At 46.4% G+C, this 21,136-nt stretch overlaps 1 protein-coding gene across 1 annotated transcript in view; it reads left to right on the top strand.

Annotated features, from left to right (window-relative positions):
• The window catches only part of igf2bp2a (insulin-like growth factor 2 mRNA binding protein 2a), a 260,008-nt gene that overhangs the window by 117,950 nt on the left and 120,922 nt on the right, over nucleotides 1–21,136 (top strand). Inside the window, exons 3-5 of the mRNA XM_084314649.1 lie at nucleotides 4,973–5,021; nucleotides 9,984–10,035; nucleotides 19,838–19,901. Of these exons, the coding sequence (XP_084170775.1) occupies nucleotides 4,973–5,021; nucleotides 9,984–10,035; nucleotides 19,838–19,901 (165 nt within the window). The remainder of the gene's footprint in view (nucleotides 1–4,972; nucleotides 5,022–9,983; nucleotides 10,036–19,837; nucleotides 19,902–21,136) is intronic.

The raw sequence follows: 21,136 nt of genomic DNA on the forward strand, positions 1-21,136 counted from the left end.
GTAAAAGGGTGCAGAGGACAACACCAGTGTTGCCGTGCGCCAGTTCAGCCTCATGCTGTCTAACGTTACCGTCCAAGGTCAGTGTTGGCACTTGAGAGAGGCACAACAATTACCAGAGGCACAATAGAGAACATGTATTCAAAGAAAGCTATTAAAATAGTCTTTGAATCTAAATAGACTTTCTTTGTGTTGATTTACATTAATTCCATGATTTTACTCAAGTAAATATATGTTACAAGCATCGGTCTTAAGTAGACAAATGCTATTTTTTATCTAGATTAATCTAAATTAATTACAGGAAATTGCTTGGGACTTTCACCCTCAACTATTTAGCATGAACAACCTTCTTGTGTCGAGCGTTCGGAATGTAAGAAGATCCTTCCTCAGTTGATGAATGTGAACTGAACCCAACATGGCCACATATTGATTGTTGAGAGTAGTCCTTCATGGAACTGTTTGGAACTACAGTAGTTTATTTTCTGTTACAGAAGGTTAGGACCAATGCCCATCTTAGCAAGTTATTTTTATCTTGTATTTAGTATTGAACAAAAGAAAAGAAGTGAAGACATCTGCCAGCTGCAACTGCACACCTAGCATCACTTGACCTATTTTAAACATTTAGCTCCTCTGTCTGAGGGAGGGGATGATCCCAGAGGAGACGAGAGGATGAGAGGAGAAGAGAAGATGAGAGGAGAAGAGGGGGGAGAGCGAGAAGGGTATGAGAAGAGAGGATTAGAGGAGAAGATAGGATGAGAGGAGAAAAGAGGATGTGAGGAGAAGAGGGGGAGAGGAGAGGATTAGAGGATAAGAGAGGATGAGAGATGATGAGAGGAGAGGGGGTGGAGAAGAGGAGAGGATGAGAGGAGAGGATGAGGAGAGGAGAGGATGAGAGGAGAAGAGAGGGGAGAGGGAAGAGAGGAGAGGGATGAGAGGAGAGGAGTAACCAGAGGGATGAGAGCAAAAGAGAGGAAGAGTGGGGAGGAGAGCAGGACTGGTCCCAGGTCAGTGTGTGACTGTGTTTCTTCTCTTCTCTCCCCCCTGGAGTTGTTCCCCTTACAAACAACACCATTAGAAACAGTCATTCATGCTGAGCTGCCTACCCCGTCCTCTTCCTCCTCTCTCCTCCTTGAGCTGCCTACCCCGTCCCTCTCCTCCTCTCTCCTCCTTGAGCTGCCTACCCCGACCTCTCCTCCTCTCTCCTCCTTGAGCTGCCTACCCCGTCCTCTCCTCCTCTCTCCTCCTTGAGCTGCCTACCCCGTCCTCTCCTCCTCTCTCCTCCTTGAGCTGCCTACCCCGTCCTCTCCTCCTCTCTCCTCCTTGAGCTGCCTACCCCGTCCTCTCCTCCTTGAGCTGCCTACCCTGTCCTCTCCTCCTCTCTCCTCCTTGAGCTGCCTACCCCGTCCTCTCCTCCTCTCTCCTCCTTGAGCTGCCTACCCCGTCCTCTCCTCCTCTCTCCTCCTTGAGCTGCCTACCCCGTCCTCTCCTCCTTGAGCTGCCTACCTCGTCCTCTCCTCCTCCTCTCTCCTCCTTGAGCTGCCTACCCCGTCCTCTCCTCCTCTCTCCTCCTTGAGCTGCCTACCCCGACCTCTCCTCCTTCTCTCCTCCTTGAGCTGCCTACCCCGTCCTCTCCTCCTCTCTCCTCCTTGAGCTGCCTACCCCGACCCTCTCCTCCTCTCTCCTCCTTGAGCTGCCTACCCCGACCTCTCCTCCTCTCTCCTCCTTGAGCTGCCTACCCCGTCCTCTCCTCCTCTCTCCTCCTTGAGCTGCCTACCCCGACCTCTCCTCCTCTCTCCTCCTTGAGCTGCCTACCCCGTCCTCTCCTCCTCTCTCCTCCTTGAGCTGCCTACCCCGTCCTCTCCTCCTCTCTCCTCCTTGAGCTGCCTACCCCGTCCTCTCCTCCTCTCTCCTCCTTGAGCTGCCTACCCCGTCCTCTCCTCCTCTCTCCTCCTTGAGCTGCCTACCCCGTCCTCTCCTCCTCTCTCCTCCTTGAGCTGCCTACCCCGACCTCTCCTCCTCTCTCCTCCTTGAGCTGCCTACCCCGACCTCTCCTCCTCTCTCCTCCTTGAGCTGCCTACCCGACCTCTCCTCCTCTCTCCTCCTTGAGCTGCCTACCCCGTCCTCTCCTCCTCTCTCCTCCTTGAGCTGCCCTACCCCGTCCTCTCCTCCCTTCTCCTCCTTGAGCTGCCTATCCCGACCTCATCCTCCTTCTCCTCCTTGAGCTGCCTACCCCGACCTCTCCTCCTCTCTCCTCCTTGAGCTGCCTACCCCGTCCTCTCCTCCTTGAGCTGCCTACCCTGTCCTCTCCTCCTCTCTCCTCCTTGAGCTGCCTACCCCGTTCTCTCCTCCTCTCTCCTCCTTGAGCTGCCTACCCCGACCTCTCCTCCTCTCTCCTCCTTGAGCTGCCTACCCCGTCCTCTCCTCCTCTCTCCTCCTTGAGCTGCCTACCCCGACCTCTCCTCCTCTCTCCTCCTTGCTTGACAGGAAACCCACACTGCTGCACATTCTGGAGGGCAGGGAGAAAATAGTAGACGTCTTATGTGTGATTGACTCTCTCTGTGTGTGTGTGTGTGTGTGTGTGTGTGTGTGTGTGTGTGTGTGTGTGTGTGTGTGTGTGTGTGTGTGTGTGTTTGCATGTGTGTGCATGTGTGAGTGTATGTGCAACTGTATATGAATGTGTGAGTGTGTCACTCACTGTATGTGTGTCTTGAGAAAGACAGAGGTGGAAAAGAGAGAGAGAGAGAGAGAGGGAGAGAGAGAGAGAGAGAGAGAGAGAGACACAGGGTAAAAGCATTGTGAAAGATGAAAACATGAGACATGTGTGCTCATGTGTGGATGTATGCATGCACACATACATGTTTGTGTTTATGTGTGTGTACAGTATATACAGTATGCATGTGTGCAGTTGTATTCATGTATCTCTGTGTGTGTCTGTGTGTGTGCATCTGCATGCACCACAGAACTACCACCCCCATGCACTCTCATTGTGTCTCTCTCTCCTCTTCCTCTCTCCTCTCCACCTCTCTCAACCTCTTCTCCTCCTCTCCTCTCTGCTACAGCAGTGGCAGTGTCCTCATTTAATTTATTTACCTCTTTCCTCCGTCCTCTGAGTAGATCCAGCATCTCTCCAGGCTCCATTCTTCCTCTAATGCCTCCATTTTTACACAACAAAATGCTTCAGTTAATGGTAGTCAGTCCCTCAGCGGTGTGGCTTTACTGGATCAGCCAGACTCCCTCTCTCTCATATTACATATTTTTTTGTGCATGATTACAAGATCTCAACTACAATACATACAGCTTTCTCTCCTCTCTCTCTGTCTCTCTCTCTTCTGTCTCTCTCTCTCTCTCTCTCTCTCTCTCTCTCTCTCTCTCTCTCTCTCTCTCTCTCTCTCTCTCTCTCTCTCTCTCTCTCTCTCTTTCTGCTTTTTAAATCAGCGGCTCTTACATTCACGTTAATGTAGTTGTTAACAGCTTGTGGTTGCCGGGTGGTTTGTGTGGCTTTGCTCTCTGAGCAGGCGGACGTGGTCGCTACAGGGAGAGAGGCTGTTTTCTAACGTTGGATTCCCAACGCTGCCTGTACAGAGGGAGAGGGAGAGAGAGAGAGAGGGAGGGGGGGGAGTGCGAGAGAATCCTGTCTATCTGTTGGTCTGTTTGTCTGAGCCCTGGGCTCGTCTCCTGTACACACAGTCTCTCTATCTCTCAGTCTCTATCTCTAACCCTCTCTCTATCTCTAACTCTATCTGCCCCCCTCTCTCTATCTCTAACCCTCTCTCTATCTCTAACCCTCTCTCTATCTCTAAACATCTCTCTATCTCTAACCCTCTCTCTCTCTCTCTCCCACCCTCTCTATCTCCCACCCCTCTCTATCTCCCACCCTCTCTATATCTCTAACCCTCTCTATATCTCTAACCCTCTCTCTCTCCCACCCTCTCTATCTCTAACCCCCTCTCTATCTCCCACCCTCTCTATATCTCTAACCCTCTCTATATCTCTAACCCTCTCTCTATCTCTAAACCTCTCTCTATCTCTAACCCTCTCTCTCTCCCACCCTCTCTATCTCTAACCCCCTCTCTATCTCCCACCCTCTCTATATCTCTAACCCTCTCTATATCTCTAACCCTCTCTCTATCTCTAAACCTCTCTCTATCTCTAACCCTCTCTCTCTCTCCCACCCTCTCTATCTCTAACCCCCCTCTCTATCTCCCACCCTCTCTATCTCTAACCCTCTCTCTCTCTCCCACCCTCTCTATCTCTAACCCCCTCTCTATCTCCCACCCTCTCTATATCTCTAACCCTCTCTATATCTCTAACCCTCTCTATATCTCTAAATCTCTCTCTATCTCTAACCCTCTATCTCCCACCCTCTCTATATCTCCCACCCTCTCTATATCTCTAACCCTCTCTATATCTCTAAATCTCTCTCTATCTCTAACCTCTCTCTCCCACCCTCTCTCTATCTCTAATCCTCTCTATCTCTAACCCCCTCTCTCTCTCTCTCTCTCTCTCTCTCTCTCTCTCTCTCTCTCTCTCTCTCTCGCAATTTGTGATATTTGAGCAAAATACGCTATCAGATAAATGTTTTACTGCATTGTTACACACTGCACATTACCAACTAACTACAGCAAATACATTTGAAACCCACGTGTAGCTGCTCTCTGTGTCTCTCGTGTCCTCTGCTGTCCGTTGAGCAGCAGGAAGCTCTCTGATTGGAGGACTGTGCTCCCCCCCCCCCCCCCCCCCCTGAGCCTGTCCGCTGTTGGCCATCATACTAATTAGTTAAATCTCCCCGCTTTGCTACTATTCAATTCGTAGTTGATTGGTGTAAATTTGGCCTTGTCTCTGTAATGTGTGTGTAAACACTTTGTGTCTGTATCGACGCCGTGGTGGCGACTAGAGGGTGAGTGTGTGCCAGCCCACTGTGTGTGTGTGGTTTTGCTCTGTTAATACACTCCCTCTCTGTCTCTCATCTCTGTAGGAGTCGGAAGATCCAGATCCGGAACATTCCCCCTCACTTACAGTGGGAGGTGAGTAGTGCGTGTGCGTGTCCGTGTGCGTGTGTGTGTGTGTGCGCGCGTGTGTGTGTGTGTGCGTGTGCAGGGCCGCCTGGGAGAAATGCGAGGCCCTGTGCGAGATTTAAACACGATCCCCCCCCCCCCCCCCCCCCCCTAAAGGTAAAAAAGAGATCCGGAACATTCCCCCTCACTTACAGTGGGAGGTGAGTAGTGCGTGTGCGTGTCCGTGTGCGTGTGTGTGTGTGTGCGCGCGTGTGTGTGTGTGTGCGTGTGCAGGGCCGCCTGGGAGAAATGCGAGGCCCTGTGCGAGATTTAAACACGATCCCCACCCCCCCCTAAAGGTAAAAAAGATAAAAATAAAAAAATTATATATATATATTTTTTTATACAGTCAACATATCTTAAATAATAGCGCTGCCCGAGGCTGGGCATACAGTCAACATATTCTTAAATAATAGCTCTGCCCGAGGCTGGGCATGATACAGTCAACTGTCAATTATAGAGAGAGAGAGAGAGAGAGAGAGAGAGAGAGAGAGAGAGAGAGAGAGAGAGAGAGAGACTTACAAAGAGCCCCTTTTGTCAACTCATAATGAAACTGGCTGACATCTCACACTCTGACATCACAAACCCTAGCCAGCCTCAGAAGATTAGACCTAACCAAATTATAACCAAAGAAAAATATAAATACATTACGTATTGGAATCAACTCACACAATCACAACACAAATTAGAAACATATTTGGCCCTAAACAGACTGTGGCAGACTACCTCAGCACAGTAACTGATAAGAATCTAAGAAAGAATCTGACAAGGTACAGACTGAGTGACCATGGTTTGGCGATAGAGAAGGGCAGACACAGACACACCTGGCTGCCCAGAGAGGAGAGGTTGTGCTGTCTTTGTGATGAGGGAGCCGTAGAGACAGAACTACACTTCCTAACACAATGTGAAAATTACAGAAATATTAGGGAGGAATTCTTTCCAAAAATTGAAATAATTTCCCCAGAATTCCAAAGTATGACAGAAGTGCAGAAATTGCCATTCCTCCTGGGGGAACAGAAATAATGTGCAGTTTTAGCTGCAAAATATGTCAATTCATGTCACAAGAAAAGGGACAACCAGTAGGACATATACTGTATACATGTACCATGTTTTACTCACCACACCATCTCCTTTATTTCTTTTGATCTTATATTGTTTGCTGTTTATGTCATAATTGTGCTTTGGCAACATTTGTGAAATTTCATGCCAATAAAGCTTTTTGAATTGAATTGAGAGAGAAATGCTTCTAGAGAGAGAGAGAGAGAGAGAGAGAGAGAGAGAGAGAGAGAGAGAGAGAGAGAGAGACGGGTGGGTGTAGCGAGAGAGAGAGGCGGGTGGGTGTAGCGAGAGAGACCACGGCGGGTGGGTGTAGCGAGAGAGAGACCACGGCGGGTGGGTGTAGCGAGAGAGAGAGAGAGAGGCGGATGGGTGGGTGGGTGTAGCGAGAGAGAGAGACCACGGCGGGTGGGTGTAGCGAGAGAGAGAGAGAGAGAGAGAGAGAGAGAGAGAGAGAGAGAGAGAGAGAGAGAGAGAGGCGGGTGGGTGTAGCGAGAGAGAGACCACGGCGGGTGGGTGTAGCGAGATAGAGAGACCACGGCGGGTGGGTGTAGCGAGAGAGAGAGAGAGACCACGGCGGGTGGGTGTAGCGAGAGAGAGAGACCACAGCGGGAACAGAATAGATTGCTTGAAAAACTCACCCTAACGCAGATTCAATGGCAAAGTTGGAAGGAGACGATGTCGACGCATTTTCATACCGTGGAGATGAAAAGTACCAGTCCCATCCATGATATTGTCCCCCCGGAACAGCACTCGATAACGTAGCTAGCTAACGCTAGTTACCTGTCCCTGCCTTTAGCTAATTGCTACTAGCCGACATAGCTATAGCCTGACTGAAGGTTCTAACACGCAACAACTTTCATCTTCAGTCCATCTGCCGAACGTCCTCTTCGTCTTGGCATAACCTAATCATACTTGGTATTGATAACAAGCTTATGGCACACGGTGTTATTTCTTCTGCTCCATGCTGCTTTTCAAAAGACATCCACTCGCTCCTGTGGATAGCGCTGAATAGATCCTGTACCTGGCTGTAGCCCCTTCCCTCGTGGATCCGGTCTTCTTCACATCTCTCTACCGACTACCAGACCGACGCCAACCAGCTCGGCTCCCCCTAGTGTTAGTCCTCCAATGATGCTTTGCACAAAAGAAAAACCCAGAGCCGCAGAGCCCGGAACACTATTCTACAAACGTGTCTATCTGCAGAGCAGCAGAGCCGCAGAGCCCGGAACACTATTCTACAAACGTCTAATGTGAAATATATAAGCATGTAAGCAAAACTAGATTTTAGAAAAAGGGCCTCGCGGGAAGGGGGGCCTCGCAAATAAAAATAAAAATTATAATAATAATAATAACAATAATAATAATAATAATAATAATTATAATAATAATAATAATAATAATAATAATAATAATAATAATAATAATAATAATAATAATAATAATAATAATAATAATAATAATAATAATAATAATAATAATAATAATAATAAAAAAATAATAATAATAACAATAATATATATATATATTTCTTTCTTTTTTTGCGAGGCCCCCCTTCCTGCGAGGCCCTGTGCGACCGCACTGCTCGCACACCCCCTGAGGCGGCCCTGTGTGTGTGTGCGCGTGCATGCATGTGTGATGCCCACTTGAACAGTACCAGGAAACTCCACAGACTTGTGTATGTGTTTGTACTTTCTGTGTGTGCGCGCACTTGCGCGCGTGTGTGTGTGTGTGTGTGCATGTTGATTGATTGATTGAAAATTTTATTAACAGATTGCAGAATGGGTACAGTACAGTACAGCTCAATACATACAATTGTTAAGGGGATGCAGACCAGAGAAAGACTTTCGTCTTGTTTACATCAGGGTCCCCCATTTTCAATTCATCATAACATATATGACATACACGACATACAGATAGACAGTACTGCTACATCTATACATTTATGACATACCAGATTTGCAAATACAGTACTGTTTGTGATACGAAAAGAGTCAGGAAAAGAGAGTATATACATTTGACATAGAAACTGTACATTGGAGGAGGTTGGGGGGGGGGGGGGGGGGGGTTGGGTAGGAGGAGGGTGGGGGACACTGTGTACAACTGAACAAGCAAAACTGTACATTGGAATATTGACAAGACCATACTTGGTCATTTACTGTACATTGGGGGGGGGTTGTGTTAGGACATTTACAGGGGCCAGTTTAGAATTGCAGTCTCCCGTAGGTGTTTTTTTAGAGTGTTTTTGAAAGTGGGTAGTGATTCACATTCCTTTACAGCTTTGGGTAGGGCGTTCCACATTGATGTGGCATAATTGCGAAACGTGTTTAGTCCCTTGTTTGAGCCGAATCTGGGTTTAACATGATTTGTGGAGCTCCCTCTGGTGTTGTGATCGTGGTATTCACTGACCTTTGGGAAGTATTTTGACATGTACATGGGTACCTTGGTCGTGTAGTGTATCTTGTAGACCAGGCCCATTGCAAGTAGCTGTATTCTGTCGTTTACTCTAAGCCATCCTAGGTTGTGTGTTTCCATGCATGCATGCACCTGTGTGTGTATGTACTGTATGTCTGTGTGTACTGTGCACATACGTGCTTATGCACACACAGTATATGTGTTTGCACATGAGTGTGTTTGGGGGCGTGCTGACCCCCAGCAGATGAAGTATGTACCAGTCAGCAGAGCAGCAACACCCACACAGTCCTTCTTGCTACACAGAGCTCAGACTAGACAAACAGCAAAACATTTTGACAATATTCAGCTTCAATTAAGTTGAGTCCCCCACAAAGTTAGGAGTGAAAATCAGACTATTTCTCCAAAATACTGGGATCTGGATGGTTGGCAACTCTGGGCTTTTATTAGTTGAAATGGTTTTCCAGAATCTTGTGCTGTAAATCAGTTTGTCATTCAGCCAGTAAGTCAGTCAGTCAGTCAGTCAGTCAGTCAGTCAGTCAGTCAGTCACTGTCAGTCAGTCAGTCAGTCAGTCAGTCAGCCAGCCAGTCAGTCAGTCAGTCAGTCAATCAGTCAGCTAATCAGTCAGTCAGCCAGCCAGTCAGTCAGTCAGTCAGTCAGTCAGTCAGTCAGTCAGTCAGTCAGTCAGTCAGTCAGTCAGTCAGTCAGTCAGTCAGTCAGTCAGTCAGTCAGTCAGTCAGTCAGTCAGTCAGTCAGTCAGTCAGTCAGTCAGTCAGTCAGTCAGTCAGTCAGCCAGCCAGTCAATCAGTCATCTAGTCAGACAGCCAGCTAGTCAGCTAGTCATCGAGTCAGTCAGTCAGCCAGTAATCTAGTCAGCCAGCTAACTAGTCAGCCAGTCATCTAGTCAGTCAGCCAGCCAGCTAGTCAATCAGTCATCTAGTCAGACAGCCAGCTAGTCTGCTAGTCATCTAGTCAGCCAGCCAGCTAGTCAGTCAGCCAGCCAACTAGTCAGCCAGTGATCTAGTCAGTCAGCCAGCCAGCCAGCTAGTCAGCCAGTCATCTAGTCAGTCAGCCAGTAATCCAGGCCCACTGGAAGAAGGGAAGGAAGGAAGGTAAGAGTGAAATAATGAGTGAGTGAGTGAGTGAGTGAGTGAGTGAGTGAGTGAGTGAGTGAGTGAGTGAGTGAGTGAGTGAGTGAGTGAGTGAGTGAGTGAGTGAGTGAGTGAGTGAGTGAGTGAGTGAGTGAGTGAGTGAGTGAATAAATTAATGCTGCTGCTGCTGTTGCTGTCATAACTTCCTGTGTTTACTGTTCCCATGGTTACATATTGACATTCACTGACCCACCTATACAATACTTTGCGTACCTGTGTGTGTGTGTGTACACATGCATGTGTACACAAATGTGTGTCTCTGCATGCATGTGTGTGTAGATCCACTGTCTCACTGTCCTCTGTCATGCTCTCCAGGTTCTGGACGGCCTTCTAGCTCAGTATGGTACTGTAGAGAACGTGGAACAAGGTAAGAAGCTCCATCTGCTCTCTGACACACATCCCCTCACACTGGGGCTGCAGCTTCACACAAATCACAAGCCCTGCCCTCTTTTCTTGATCCTCCAATCACAATGGTTGCTTCCCCTCGGACAAAGAGGGGCGGGGCTTATGGGTAGGCTTAGGGTTAGGGTTAAACCATAGGTCAATTGAAGTCTCTACCGAAGAACCATATACATGTAACTCGGTTTTTAAATTGTATGGACACAGCCCATGTATATTTGCAGTAGTCAACACGTGGACGTATTAGGAATGAACTCAGCATTTTTACATATTAAACGTTTGAAAATGTTGTTCCTCTGAAAACCTCAAACAGAGTTATATGGTTCTTCGTCTGAGGTACTCGATTGTTACTTTTGTTGCAGTTTTTCATTGGTTTATGGTTTTGTTTCATGTTGCCACTTGACAAAAGATTTGATAAAGACTTGATAAACAAACCCATGTGATAACGCAGGCCAGACATTTATTGAACAAAAGAGGAAAATTATATGCACCTCTTTGGTAACATTGGAGCAATATTCAACAACACACACACACCACACACATGCACATGTACTTGACTTTTATTAATACTGGTCGCAAAGATCGTCTTACACAATTGAGAAAGCAACATTGTGCAAAGATCAGTTTTACACGGTACGTTAACCACTTAAGCATTGGGCAAAAATGGGGCTCGTTTTTATTGGTTTTTTGATGATGATTGCATACCAAAAGTAATTTGCGATTTTGTATTATACTTTATACTTATAGCACATGCATGAGTCTGGTCTCTTTTGAAAGGTAACATTTTGATGTTTCTTACACAATAAAGTGTAAAATCAGTTTGAGTGCTAATGAAATAGAGTAACAGAGGTTTGAACACACTGAAGTAAAAGTTTTGTGTACTCACATTTCTATTTACTGGTTGCCAGACGCCTGTTTTTAAGTTCCAGCTGAGAGGTAGGAGCTGGAAAACATAACGGTTCCATAGCCTGAAGTCTTATGTAGTAGAGGTCCAAAGTTTATAACAATCCCTCAGAAAATGAGTGTTTCACAAATGTTTTTGTAATGCGTGTACCAGCGTTAATTCGGCATGATTATCCAAAATGGCCGTCCGCTGCCATTCATTTCGAGGCTCTAGTCAAAACAAAGGACTTCCCCGGCTTCTTCTACCCCTTTCTCGTTGCGATCAGCCCCCGCATGGGATATCCCTGGCTCCAGAATTTTATTGGCTACAAAGGTGGTCGATCATTTTCGCCATCAGAGGTGGCGAACAACCGGATGTGGTCACTTGTCCAAATGGCTTGTCAAATGACGCTCATCGGATGTTTCATCTTGTAACTCGAGACTGAAAGCATGCAATAGGTCGCGAGGGGTGACGATCGAACGGTGGGAATTTAAACTTTCCAACAATGTATTGAAAGATCAGGAGAAACGCAGCCCTGAGCCGGCAGACGAGCGCAACGTGCCGTGACGTGTGCAAGCCTGTGTGACGGCATTTGGGCCGTCCAATGTTTAAGAGGTTAAAGCTGGAATATTGTGGGGGCAGGGAACAAACTTAACTTTTTGACTTACCAGCCATTTGGCTGGTAGATTTAAAAAACTACCAGCCGGGCAGATTTTTTACTAGCCAAAAATTATAAATAGCTTTTTAGTATATCGCCATGTGTTATTATTACTATATAATACTCTCATATGCTATTTTCAATTAATATCATAAACAACATAAGGAATATTAGCATAATTTTGAGTGGACTGAAGGAATGAGTCAGTCAACTGGTCGTTATTCCTCTGTCTTTCCTCTCTGTCAGCGCGCACACACCACACACACAGACGGCTCCTCCCCCGCTAGCCCCCGCCCTCTTCTAGTCAGCCTGCTGTTCTCTGTCTCTCTCTCTGTGTTTATGCGGAGCAGCGTTAGCTCCGCGCGGCTAACGCTAGTTTGCCCCGAATTAAATGAATAACTAGGTTGCAAATCATAGTAGTTTTCACTGCACATAGAAGCAGTCAAACAGCGGGAGCATTTCGGGAGCATATGACCAAAACCCAGGCAACTTCGAGCCCTTAAGGAATCAAATAGTCTGCTCTATGGCTGCATGCTGTGTATCGCTGCTCTGCTCGGCTTTAATGGAGCAGAAGCACGGACTGGGGCGGATATGACTCGCGGAGTTGCTACAGGGTTTTTCAAAATAAGAGTATCATATGAACGGAAAGTTTCTAGCTGCCGGAGCCCAGATATTATGACTGGAGCTGTGCTTGGGGCGGCAATGAGACCCGCACAGGATTTTCAAAATAAGAGTATCGATATGAACTACACGCCAGCTGGCGGGCAGACTATTATTTTCAGATGCCAGACGGTAAATCTACACGCATTTGGCGATGGGCGTCTAGTTATTTTGTTCCCTGTGTGGGGGTATAGTCACATCAATTCTTAAAGGTCTTTATTTGTAGATGGATTGGTCCTTTAAAGTCCCCATGAAACGGCTACGCAGAATGCAATTTGATTCCACATATTTACCCAACATTAGTAACTAGGGCTGTAATCTAATGGTACACAAAAACCACGGTTCGGTACGTACCTCGGTTTTGATGTCACGGTTGCAGTCTGCCTCAAACAGTTCAATCCACATTCAACAAGATGCAGACCTCCCAGTGACTCCCTGTGAGACTTCCTGGTTGCCTTCATCCCACACGCACTCACTCTCATTATCTAAACATAGCCCATCTCTGCATGTAAATCCCCATCCAGATCATCTGCCTGTCTGTCCGCATGAAGAGTGCATGATTGGGTGTCTTACAGGTTTGACCTGAGGAGTGGAGCATCTGAATTACACGCAGTCTCTGTCCCCTTGGCCTCAGCTTATGGATTGAAGTGGGCAGATTTGGCAGTTCTCCAGGAGCTATGTGTTTGTCTGTGTGTGTGTGTTTCTGTTTGTATATATCTGTGTGTGTGTGTGTGTGTGTTTTCGGGGAGGTGCATAGCGGTAATGGGGGAGGTTACCGTAGGCGCCTGTGGTGTGTGTGTGTGTGCGCGAGTGCATATGCACAGGCGTGTGTGTGTGTGTGTGTGTGTGTGTGTGTGTGTGTGTGTGTGTGTGTGTGTGTGGGTGTTTGTGGAGGGGTAGTCAGCACCAAAGCTTTCCCTCAGCTCAATTAGGAACTCTCAGTCCAGACACACACACACACACACACACATATATATATATATATATATACACAGTTCAACATGTACACACAGACACACACACAGGCAAACATACACTTGCAGATGTACACACACACACACACACACACACACACACACACACACACACACACACACACACACACACACACACACACACACACACACACACACACACACACACACACACACACAAGCACGCAGTCACACACAGACATACTGAGCAGCCCTCTGTGCCTCCGCCTGGCCAAGACCAACTAGCGCCCACTGTAGTCCTGACAGGTGCTAAAAGAGAACCAGCAATGAAGCTCCACCATGCTGAGGCTTTTCCCCAGAGACTTCTATCTGGAGCATTCTGTACTGTACTGTACTGTACTTAATATACTATACTGTAATATACTATACTATACTGTATACTGTACTATACTGTACTTAGTATACTATACTGTACTGTACTATACTGTACTAATACTATACTGTAATGCACTGTACTATACTGTACTATATTTTATTTTATTTAACCTTTATTTATCCCGGCAATCAATTAAGAACAAATTATTATATACAAAAGCAGCCTATACTGTACTATACTGTACTATACTATAATGTACTATAATATACTGTACTATAATATACTGTACAATACTGTACTATACTGTACTATAATATACTGTATTATACTGTAATATACTGTACTGTACTATACTGTACTATACTGCACTGTAATATACTATACTGTACTGTAATATGATGTACTATAATATACTGTACTATACTGTACTGTACTATACTACACTGTAATACACTGTACTATACTATACTGTACTGTAATATACTGTACTATAATATACTGTACTATACTGTACTATACTGCACTGTACTGTACTATACTATACTATGCTGTACTATACTGTACTATACTGCACTGTAATATACTGTACTATACTATACTGTAATATACTGTACTATACTGCACTGAAATATACTGTACTATACTAATACTGTACTTAATATACTGTACTATACTGTGCTGTAATATACTATACTGTACTGTAATATACTGCATTACTGTAATATACTGCACTGTACTATACTGTACTGTAATATACTGCACTGTACTGTACTGTACTGGCTCTGTCCCTGTGTCTGTCTGTGGATGTGTCCTCTCCACGCTCTCTGGTTCCAGGGCACGGTTTGGAGTGGCCCTGTGTTCTTCATGTGGCATGGCAAGGGTTGTGTGTATAGGTGAGCATATAGGGGAGCTGGCTGTGAGCGCTCCATCCAGGAAGCCTACTCACCCTCTGCATGCCAGCTGGAGGCTGTCAGTAGGATTAACCCTTCCATCACCCCAGCCACCACAAAAACATTTGAATACTTTATTTGGTTCCACAAATTATATTACATAAACAGGGAATCAAATATATCGGGGCCAAGCAGCACATAGCACCTCCTTCTCCACGCGGCTAAGCTGCCACACACACACACACACACACGCACACACGCACACGCACACACACACACACACACACACACACACACACACACACACACACACACACACACACACACACACACACACACACACACACACACACACACACACACACACACACACACACACACACACACACACACACTATTTTCACTGATGGCAGAAGGTGCTTTTTTCTTAAACTCTTGGGAGTACAGATGGACCTTTAGGAAAAAGCACTTTCTGCCTCTTGCAAGCCGTTAACCACCTTATTGGGATTGACGTGGTCTTTTGAAACACCTCGAGGTGTTCTGCTGTTGTGCTTCCAGGTTGATTGTACCCGTTTGACTTAATGTCATTGTAGATTACTCTGCTCTCCTGTGTTAAACTTAAGCCTCTGACATGGTCCACGCTGAACACATGTTCATACAAACCATGACTCACCGTGATGTTATGGCTTCAGCCCCTGTGTGGCTTTCTGGTCAAACAAGTAAATATGGTTCACTGTGTAGCTTCACTGTCTGCCTCCACCTTGTTTCATTTATATTTATTGAAGTTTAACATGATTTATTTTACTCTTGTCAAAAAACAAATAGCACTTTCATTGATACATTTGATCTAGCAGAGGTAAATGGCAAATATTAATAATATATTATGTCTATAATATGTCTTGCTATCTGGCTTTCTGGGTGACATTCATAGTATTCCATTACATCATCGCTACAGACAGCTTGGTAGTCGAACAACATGTGATTGTAATCAAACAACAGACTGACAGCCATGGCCAATGAGCTGCGTTTATGGTATTGCGCCATTTTGATGGGGACCGCATTCCCCTCATGAGAGAACACTGTGAAATACTTGATTGTAGATTGGCCTTCATGCCTCTCATGTTAGAGCCTGAGTACGTGGTTTTTATGTGTATTCTTTTTTTCTTCTTTTTTTTGCCATATCACTGTGGGGTATATTCATAATTATGCAGTCTTGAACAGCTTGATTTGTAGATAGAGAACATGCTATATGGAACTTTATTAACCTGTTGTAAATGGAAAACATGCTATATGGAACTTTATTAACCTGTTGTAAATGGAAAACATGCTATAATGGAACTTTATTAACCTGTTGTAAATGGAAAACATGTGTAGAAGGGTGGATTATCCCTGCTTATGGGAGTAGTAATACACAGCCACCTGGTAGCAGGATACAATAGAGTTGGATCTATCTGTACCCCCGTCTTTGGCCCGGAACGTCGTTCTGGAGGGCGTGCAGCAGGAGCGGATGGGGCCCAGGATTTACTAACCTGGGGGGTGGTACTCTGGTCTTCCTCGCCTTCCAAGGCGGTCAGCAGTAGCTCCCCACACACTCTCACTTCCCCCAGTACCTCCGTCAGCCCTCCCACACCCGGTGACTGTCAGTTCAATAGTTATATTGGGCTTCCCTTTAAGCAGTACCCTTCCTTGACCACCTGTATAGACCCTCAATGAATATGCTGCGAATGGGGTGGAAGGGTTAAATAATTATACCAGTCACAAGTATTTACCCGGTCACAAGGTTAGCATATGATCAGAAATAGACACACACACCGTGCTCCCATTTACATCTACTTTATATATAAGCCTGGTCAATTATCAGTTACAAGTTGTACTTTATGTGGTTCATATGGCATGTATTCATAAACGGCACCGGGTGCTCTCACTTGTATTGTAGGGGAACACTATTCCCATCATAGGCACCTCGTGCTCAATACATTAATAATAACCCCGCTTGGATTAGGGGAGACCCAGGCACAAAGTAAGTAGTTCAATGGGAATTCAAGAACGTCACAGTAATACACCAATACAAAAGAAACCATTTAAATGTGGGCCCACGTTACAAAATAAAACCTACTCTAAAGCCGGCTTATAATGTTTGGGGTACCCCTAGACACTGGTCGTTACCGTTCGCTCTAATGGATATTGTTGTGGGCACACAAGGTACCGTTGTACTTAGCCAAGATGGTGGACCCACTCTCATCACCTCTCGTCCGGGTGACAAGATGGCGTTGGGCGATCCCGCGAGCACAGCCAGCGGGCTGGGGTAAACAGCATGGGCAGTGGTGAAACTGGAGGAGCGTGCTGTGTTGTGGCGACCTCTGCTGGTGGGGAGAGGTGTCGGAGAGACGTCCACTGCGGGCTGCTGTCTGATGCTGGCGCGCTCTAAACTGTTTGGCTACCTTAAACACAGCTAAACTGTGGGTCTTAGTGCACTTAGTCTACCATCATCCCTGTACCGAAGAAACCCTCCCCAACATGTCCAAATGACTACAGACCGGTGGCACTCACCTCTGTGGTCATGAAATGTTTCGAGAGGCTGGTCAAGGACCACATTTGTGCCTCCCTCCCCAGTGATATGGACCCTATGCAATTTGCATACAGGACAAACAGGTCCACCGACGACGCGGTCTCCCAGGTACTGCACAGCACCCTCTCGCACCTTGACCGTCAGAAAGGGGGCTACGTGAGACTGTTGTTCTTTGACTACAGCTCAGCGTTCAACACCATAGTCCCCACCAGACTGGTGGACAAGCTGATCGAGCTAGGTCTGAGCTCCGCCCTGAGCGCCTGGGTACTGGACTTTCTGAGCAAAAGACCCCAGGCGGTCAGGGTGGGGGGTCAGACCTCCAACACCATCACCCTGAGCATCGGGTCCCCCCAGGGCTGTGTTCTGAGCCCCCTGCTGTACTCACTCTACACACACGACTGTGTGGCCAAGTTCAGCTCCAACTCCATAGTGAAGTTCGCAGACGACACGGTGGTGGTGGGGCTGATCTCGGACAACGACGAGAAGGCCTACCGGGAGGAGGTTGAGGTACTGGAACGCTGGTGCCAGGACAACAGCCTGCTCCTGAACATTGGTAAAACCAAGGAGCTTATCGTGGATTATAGGAGAGGACAGCAGGAGACGCACACACCACTGATGATTAACGGGGCTACCGTGGACAGGGTGAGCAGCTTTAAGTACCTGGGGGTCCACATCTCAGAGGACCTGACATGGTCAACACATATAGACACAGTAGTAAAGAAGGCGAAACAGCGCCTCTACCACCTGAGACAGTTAAGGAAGTTCAGAGTATCGGGGAAGATACTCCAGTCCTTCTACTCAGGAGCTGTAGAGAGCATCCTGACCGGAAACATCACTGCCTGGTATGGAAATAGCACGGCACAGGACAAGAAGGCCCTACAGAGAGTGGTGCGCTCAGCCGAGCGTACCACGGGTATTGCACTACCCCCCCTGCAGGTTCTATACAACAAGAGGTGCAAATCCAGAGCCTGCAGGATAATGAAAGACCCTCACCACCCCAATAACAGCCTGTTTCAACTGCTGAGGTCAGGCAGACGCCTGCGAACCCCAGCTACTAGGACAGAGCGGCTTAGGCTCAGCTTCTTCCCCCAGGCCATCAGAGCCATGAACAATGAACATTGAGTGCTCAGAACATTGAACTATCCACACACAAGCACACAGGAACACACACACGACACGCACGCTGTGCACGCTCACACACGAGCAGCCACTTAACACTTTAACATGAGCGGGCACACACTCATGTCGCACACACGCACACTTATGGCCAAAGGAAAGGACACTTTAAATTAGAATTAGAATTAGAATAACAGGAACAGTGTATTGCACTACAAAAGCTAACTAGCATGTCCCATATGCTCTGTAAATAACTATGTACAGATACCGAGATGTCACTCCATGTTACCTGTTACCTGTTACTGCACAATGTTGTTTTCAATTTTTTGATTCTATTATATGTTGTACCACTGTATTGCACATCGTTGCGGGCAAGACCACCCGCATTTCATTGTATACCTGTATGCCGTGACAATTAAAACTCTTGACTTGACTTGACTTGACACCCTCCTGCTATCGTCTGTACTACTAACGCAACGTGGCTGTATGCACCACCGGTCTTCAGCGCCGCGCGCCCGGTAGTATACTGGAGTCAATATAGCCGTTAGCAGCATGCTAATACACCGCACACACTGCTACTATAACACGTTATCTATGGACGTTGGTCCTTCTTTCCGTATCGCTTACTCACACACTTCACTATCGCTTGTACTTCTAGGATAACACGTTATCTAGCAAGTACTCTCTATCACCCGTCGCTCTCCAACGGGGCTCTTCAACATCACTCTTCCAACGGGGCTCTTCCTGAGCACACGCCTGTTGCGACTGTTCATGTCCGAGTTCACTGTCGAAGAGAACTTCCTGGTGCTCCGCCCTCCAGGTAATCATCTCTTGCTCGTTGCTTCTCTCTCCTCCGCTCCACCTGCCACCACTGCCCCCTGCTGGCAACCGCAACTGATCCCACTATAGGACCACTCCAGAAAGGGAGAAAGATGCTTCAATGTTATGTTAGTGATCCATATCGAAGCCGGAGAAAGAGTAGCACCTTGCATCATTAGTAGTCCGGGCGAGATATCAAAAGGAACACTGTTTATCACACTTTATACACACACAGGGGAAGTAACAGTTAGTCAGCACTTCTGAATACTTAGCAGAATATTCAGGATGCTACACATGCTATTATGGAATTTAGATCTGTTTTACTCCAGTGTCAAACATTTCAATGTAAACAAACCTTTCACCTCCACAAAATACAGCAAACACAATTTAAAAACGTGTGTTCATTCAATAAAAATGTCTCCATTCTTATTTCTTTATTTATTTTTGGTGTTACGGGGCCACCCGTATTATTTGTGCTACAATGGGATCGCTGACCGGGCCTTTAAAGTGTATTATGATGCAGGCGGCTGAGAGGCACTACTGTGTGTAGCAGCAGCTTATGACCTGTAGGGACAGCGGCGGGTCCTGGAGGCCGGCCAGGCTGCTGAGGACTAGAATGGATTCACACACAAGTGGCTCTCTGGGAGGGTCACCACAGGACCTGGCCGCGTGCCGCACTCACCTACCACAGGAACAAAGGAAAGCTATGTGTGCACATGGATGACTGACTGAACCTCTCTCTCTCTCTCTCTCTCTCTCTCTCTCTCTCTCTCTCTCTCTCTCTCTCTCTCTCTCTCTCTCTCTCTCTCTCTCTCTCTCTCTCTCTCTCTCTCTCTCTCTCTCTCTCTGTGATCTTCCCTACAGTGAACACTGATACAGAAACAGCAGTGGTGAATGTTACATACGCTACCAAGGAGGAAGCCAAAGTGTAAGCTTTAATGACTATGATTATTATTTCATACGTTTGCCAAACACACGGCCCTCGCTAGACATCTTCAAAAGAAAATCTCATTGGCCAGGAGCGTGCAACAAGACGGTATAAATATGGAATATTAATACAGTCTATTCCACTATAGATATATCCACATGATTAGCTTTAGTTCTTATCTATTTGTCCACTCATTTGCAGTGTTGGTGTAGTGTTTTTATTTATTTTCGGACATCACGATGCCTCTTGAGGCAGGACATTTTTTTATCATACAAATATTGTCATATTTATTATTATTATTATTATGATTAATTAATTCAAAGGATGCCTGTAGAGTTGACATGAACGGAATCACCATGATTCCTCCCAAATAAAGCCCTACTACTACTCTTCATCGCTCCTAAATCCTGCTCTTAGTTAAGACCGAATCCAGGAGAAGGGACCGTTGGTGAATCCCAAAATCAGCCCGAAATGTCTTAAGTGGAGCTAGGTCTGATCTTTTGTCTTAAGTCCGTTGGTGAATGAGACCCAATGATCTCTTCTGCTTGAAGTTTGTCTGTGAGATCACATTCAATGTAAAGCAGACTCAGAGTTAACAGACTCTCCTGGCGCATTGTTGTTCTTAGTCAGTTTCGGATGTACCGGTACCTCATTGCTGAGAAAGACCGGTCACAACAAGTTGCGGTGCCGACGGCCAATGACAGAGCCAAACGGAAACGTTTTTTGTAATTTGGATCTCATCATGCTTTGAAAACAATGTACATAGCTCTAAAAAGTTTCTACGATTTGATGAACTCTGATTCTCACCATGCCCTCGTAGAGCAAGCCCTTGTTTGCCAAGATAAAGCAACATCTCAACAATAGCCTCGGGTGATCCGGTCAGGATCAGGGCCAGCCCGGGCAGGGCTCGCTGTGGCTGCAGGGGTGCGATCGCTGGTGCTGGCAGCTTCTGAATTACTTTGTTTATCTTTTGCCTTGAAAAAAGACTGTATATGTATATTTAATTTTCTTTGACTCAAAATAGCATGCTGGTATTTGCTACAAAGCAATTGGCGGGCAGAAATACGGAATGCATGATGTAAATTATGGTTTACGGCGGGATCAGGATGTGATTGGCAATTTTTTTTAACCTACCAATAATCACCTTGAGGGGGCTGCAGCGACAACACACACACACAATACAGTAGCCTACAGTATATAATGCTGCGCACATATATTATATATCATTTTCAAAA

This window comes from Notolepis coatsorum (genome assembly GCF_963971535.1).
Source record: "Notolepis coatsorum genome assembly, chromosome: 5".
NCBI lineage: Eukaryota > Metazoa > Chordata > Actinopteri > Aulopiformes > Paralepididae > Notolepis > Notolepis coatsorum.